Source organism: Pocillopora damicornis, chromosome 11 (assembly GCF_964200805.1).
Source record: "Pocillopora damicornis chromosome 11, jaPocDami1.2, whole genome shotgun sequence".
NCBI lineage: Eukaryota > Metazoa > Cnidaria > Anthozoa > Scleractinia > Pocilloporidae > Pocillopora > Pocillopora damicornis.
In genome coordinates, this window is record NC_142680.1 from 20,043,168 (window position 1) to 20,048,228 (window position 5,061).

General features: G+C 41.4%; 1 protein-coding gene across 1 annotated transcript in view; it reads right to left on the reverse strand.

The window, feature by feature from the left end:
* Positions 1-337: 337 nt before the first annotated feature.
* Positions 338-5,061, reverse strand: part of LOC113678496 (protein wntless homolog) — a 14,738-nt gene continuing 10,014 nt past the window's right edge. Inside the window, exons 8-13 of the mRNA XM_027195379.2 lie at positions 4,117-4,214; positions 3,491-3,554; positions 3,097-3,240; positions 2,506-2,644; positions 1,742-1,834; positions 338-1,231 (exon numbers count right to left, since the gene is read on the reverse strand). Coding sequence (XP_027051180.2) covers positions 1,107-1,231; positions 1,742-1,834; positions 2,506-2,644; positions 3,097-3,240; positions 3,491-3,554; positions 4,117-4,214 — 663 coding nt within the window. The 3' untranslated portion in view covers positions 338-1,106. The remainder of the gene's footprint in view (positions 1,232-1,741; positions 1,835-2,505; positions 2,645-3,096; positions 3,241-3,490; positions 3,555-4,116; positions 4,215-5,061) is intronic.

The window sequence follows — 5,061 nt, forward strand, 5'->3', positions numbered from 1 at the left end:
TCCAGCGGTAAAGAAACGGGTTGAACGTCAAGTTAAAGAAAACTATGGAATTTGCTATTAGCTCTAAGACAACTAAATGTGATGAACATGTCTTACTATGAGTGATCATAATTTCCAGTAAATTAATGGGTGCAGAGCAAAAATAATAATGCAATTGCACCCACAGTGCACTGTGCATTGGCTGGCTTGGCTGCTTTTTGAACATGATCTCGTATTTGACCGTGAAGATGACTTAAGACGCAGAAAATCTTTGCGCACGAAGCCAGTGGGATTACTAGACAAGATGTAATGTAAGAACAGGAAAGCTGATATTTTACAAAAAAAATAAACAAAAAAATTCATAACTGTGGCATTTTTATTGCTCTCATAGTAATTTCATGTTACACGCTCTTTTCTCTGAATGCATACTGTCACGCGCTTCCTTGCTCCCAGGTCCTCTCTTCCTTCCGCGTGGACGGACCTTAGGAACGAGGTCCCCTGATGCCAGCGGTTCTTTTGGATGAGGTCAATTTGATGAACTTCGCCATCACCGAGAAACGAATCCATCTGAAACTACACTACCGAAATGCAATATTACAGTAAAATGTAAAATAAATAGCTACTACACGTACAACACACGAAGTCGTCAACGCCATCGTCAGGTACTCTTATATAAAGGCCTATACACAACACGATAAATAAAGCGACATTATGTGAATTAACGCTGGAATGATCTTTGTCTTATCTCAGTAATAGGCGCCAAAATCAAACTCTAGATATTCTTTCTCCACAAAATTTTCAGATCCAGTTTTAAGCAAACAGTCGCGTTGAAGAAATTATCTCCAACCCTCCCCCCCCCCCCCCCAGTGCATGATAATCCTTTACGTCAGTCGTTCGTTAAACTGGGAATGACGCCCTCATCACCCCCACCCACCTCCCCCCCCCCCCAGGTGATAATTCCTACCACAAAATACAGCAATTATGGAGCTTGCGTCAACTATTATCTATAAAACAGATCTGAAAATAGCCTGAGTCATTCGTGTTAATGGTCACGCGGCCATGCTAGAGTCCTTGCAGGAAGACGGAAAAAGCTTAGGTTTCTGTCGTTTCATTTTCCTTCAGTTCAGTTATTCTTGAGCAGTTTTGCCAGTGAATTTGTAGATAACAGATTCTTCTGCTGTCTCGCCTTCCGTCAATCGAACCTCGGTGCGACTTCTTAACTCTAACCTCTCCTGTTCATCTTCTGCATTATCTGCAACAGAGATAATTCCTAATTACATCTTTACGAAATTCGCGATAGCTCAGAAGGACTGGGACAAAGCAACCACAGCTTACCATTTTCAAACAGTTACCCTATGTGTTCTGAAGGCAACTTGATCCAAACATTGTCCCAAAGGGGTGGCATAGGATCGTAGGGACTATGCTAGTCGGCGATACCGTTTCTAAAAAGTTCCCGAGCAGTTTTCGAAGATCACGTGTTAACCCGAGGCGGTCGCCAGAGGAAGACTAAGTTCAAGTTAGCAAGGGAAAGCAGTCTCGGAAAATTTCCGAGCTGTTTCCGAAGGAAAGTGATTCGAGTCGCTTGTCCCGAAAACCCTAACCTTAGAAACGAGACAACCCGAAAACGAATAATCCCCGTACCAAATAACGGACTAAATTACCACTTACGATACGAAGGTTACGATGGAAGAAATTATTACATAACTAAAATAATAAAGATTTAAAAATGTGTACGATATAAATCTGTGATAAGGTTATTTACCTGTGGCCAGGGTTCCATGTGATGGCGCATACAGGAAGACTACTGCAAATACGTACGTATTCCACATCCCATAAATTCCAGTGAACAGCGCACCTGCGAGAGAAGAAAAATGTTTAACAAGGGTACTTCAAGAATGAACAGATCAACGAGTACGAACGCATGAAAGAACGACGGAACAAAGGCACGAACGAACGAACGACCGACCGACCGACCGACCGACCAAGCCGCGAACAAAGGAACGGAAGAGCTACCGATATCGCTTGATGAAGGGACCAAACAACGAACGAGAATGAGCGACCGCGCCATCCACGAAAGAAGAAAGGAACAGACGAATTACTCTTAGACCGACGGACGCGACAACAAACGAAAACAAACCGAGGGAAACAAAGGCTTCGGATTTACAAAATTCAAATCGCTCAGTTATTAAATCACTGAGACTGATTGCCAAACAAGAATATATTTCCAGCCTGGCTGGGCGCAACCAGTCAACAACCAGTAGGAGGAACTGCACGGATCCCTGATTTTCTGTTGTTGTCTTACTTAGAAAATGTGTGAACATTTCCAAGGGTGGAACAAGGAAAAGAAAACCTGAGATTCCCAATGAATTTTACGAAATTGCCACAAACAAATTTTGTAATGCCTACTAAGTGATTGGATTGCTTGACACTTGATTAATAGCATCACGGAAAACTCAGATTTCTCTTCGCCTTAAGCTCAAATACTCAGCTTCAACATGTTTCCCTTCAAGTAAATTTGGCACTTACTTGAAAGCTCAACAGTGGACTCCTCTTCTCCAAATTTCCACTGAGCCTCGTTTACGTTGCTAATTATGAAGAAAACCACAGTGAAACCAGCGCACAGGACAGTCACAACCATCAGGAACTCAAAACGGTAGATCAACCCCTGCAAATAATGCACAACATTAAGTACAATCTACAGAGCTTCTTACTCGCAGAATGACACTGGTAAAAAATTACAGAATCAACGAATGGGGGTAGCTTCTGTAGGTGATTGCTTATACTTGGACCTCAACTCTCGACAACTATCCACGGCTATTGACAACTGTCGACAACTTCCTTCAACTTTCATCCATCGTCAAAAATGTTCGTTAACTGTTGTCTACTGTCGACGACTTTCGTCAACTGTCGACATTTGCCGACCACTCTCGTTAACTCTAAACGACTCTCCTCAATTGTCGTGAACTTTGCCGACCACTCCCATCGACTCTCGTTAACTTTCGTCAACTATCGTTAACTCTCCTCAATGGCCTACAACTCCCGTCAATTCCCGAAAACTGTCGTTAACTCTGGTAGACGGTACTCAACTCTCGGAGACTGTCGTTTGTCTTGTCATACCTGATACTGCAGCTGCCTAGCGCGTGACAATGTCGGAATAGCAGCCCTTTTCCCTCGAATGTTCCAGAACACTTTGAACACCATATAACAGAGGAACAAGAAGTAAATGCAGGCACAAACAGCCGCAAAAATAATAAAGGCGTACTGAATAGAGTTAAGCAAAACAGTTACATGATGAAAAACTTTAAAAACACTGAAACTCATCGATAAAAAAAATGCTTAGGCAACCTTTAAAGTGTTGAAATTTCACCAAACAGAAAAAACGCTCTAAAATCTATTGAAACCAAAAAAAAAAAAAAAATGGGACTCAGGGGAGAGAATTATACTGTTTCCTTTTTTCGCACAAAAACATACACAAGGAATAAGACAATTTTCATGTTTCATAGAAGGATACAGCCATGTTTCGTCCTAGTTTGGTTGCCCAAATCGTGTAAAATGGATTATGCAGCTGATATCCTCTAAAATACAACAAAAATAAGGCATAAAGGTGAGAAAAAATATGAGACCCGTACGTGATACCTCTGAAAAATACAAGACCCCGTATGTAGTAGCACTTTCCAGAACCTCTGATTTAGAGGAGAGAGTACTGGGACGAGTTTGTTTTTAAACGTCTTGCAAAATCTTCGGGGGTCTTCGGATATGATTGAAATGTCCCGTCCTTGATTTAAAATACCTTTACAGTTTTATGCATTTAACCCTTTAACTCCCATGAGTGACCAAGACAGAATTTCTCCTTACAATATCAATACAATATCAATACAATATCAACCAGACAAGTGATGAGAATAAAGAAAAATATAAATTTGAGGATAATAAGTTGACCCAATACTAAATTCTCTGAGCTAACATTATAAGAATGGAATAGTTGACAGTAAGAAGAATTTCAAATTTAATCTGGGAGTTAAAGGGTTAACGATAAATTTTTATGTACACTGAGTTGATCACCACTTTGGGCCGACGTAAATGAAAAGAAAGAGCAAAACTCGAGTTAAAAAATATAATTAAACCAGATAATCATACCTCTCACACAAATCAAACACGAGTAATGACACACAACCGAATCCAATTGCACCAATTTGTCGCCAGTAAGTCTTTAGTCTGTTTCTCTCTGGCTGGTCCTGTAACAACAGACAACAAGGGTAATCACGTGTTTACATCAGAAAGGAAGGGGAACCGGTGACGAGACAGTGAAACAGTAACTGCAGTCTAGTCCTAATACTTAACCCTTAACACCCTAACATCAGTATACATATTCTGCCTACTGCTCTCTTTACATTTCCTAAGGCGCTGACAAGGAGAATCTCTTCACTAATCAAGAGCTTCATCCGCTGGTGATCATTTCCTTTATTCTCGTGACCTACATGTGTGATTCAAGGGCGATATTGTAAGGAGAAATTACATGTTAGTCACTGTTAGGAGTCACAGGGTTAACAGTGCAATATGATCATCTAGGCGAGAGGAGCTATAAAGGATTTGTAGGTACATGCAGCAGTAACTGTCATCAGAGTCAAGTGAAGGTTGTTTGTCAGTCGAGTGCTGGTAGTCTGCGTCGAGAAAACTTGTTGTTACGTTTTGCCTGATGCTATTGGTTGTGACTTAAGTAGTGACTGTCATTTGTGATCGGTCAGTTTTGACCCAACGGTTGTTATGTATTGGAGGCCTCGTCTGATAATCGATTGCTGTGTCAGAAGATGTTTGGTCGATTTTCGTAAGATGTCAACAAATAACCTTCTGATAATCGCCCAATGATCAACCGCGATTTGATCAATAATCAGCCGATGTCTCAGTTGAGATTTCGGACTGCCGTCGAGACATCGGCCGACCATAAGTCTAGCATACAGTAGGAAGACCATCAGCCGAACATCTATCGACCATCGACCAACTACCGTCCGTCTAACGACTGCATACCGATCGAGTACCTATCGATCGACTGCCTCTCTGACTTTCTGTGTAAGGACTGAGACT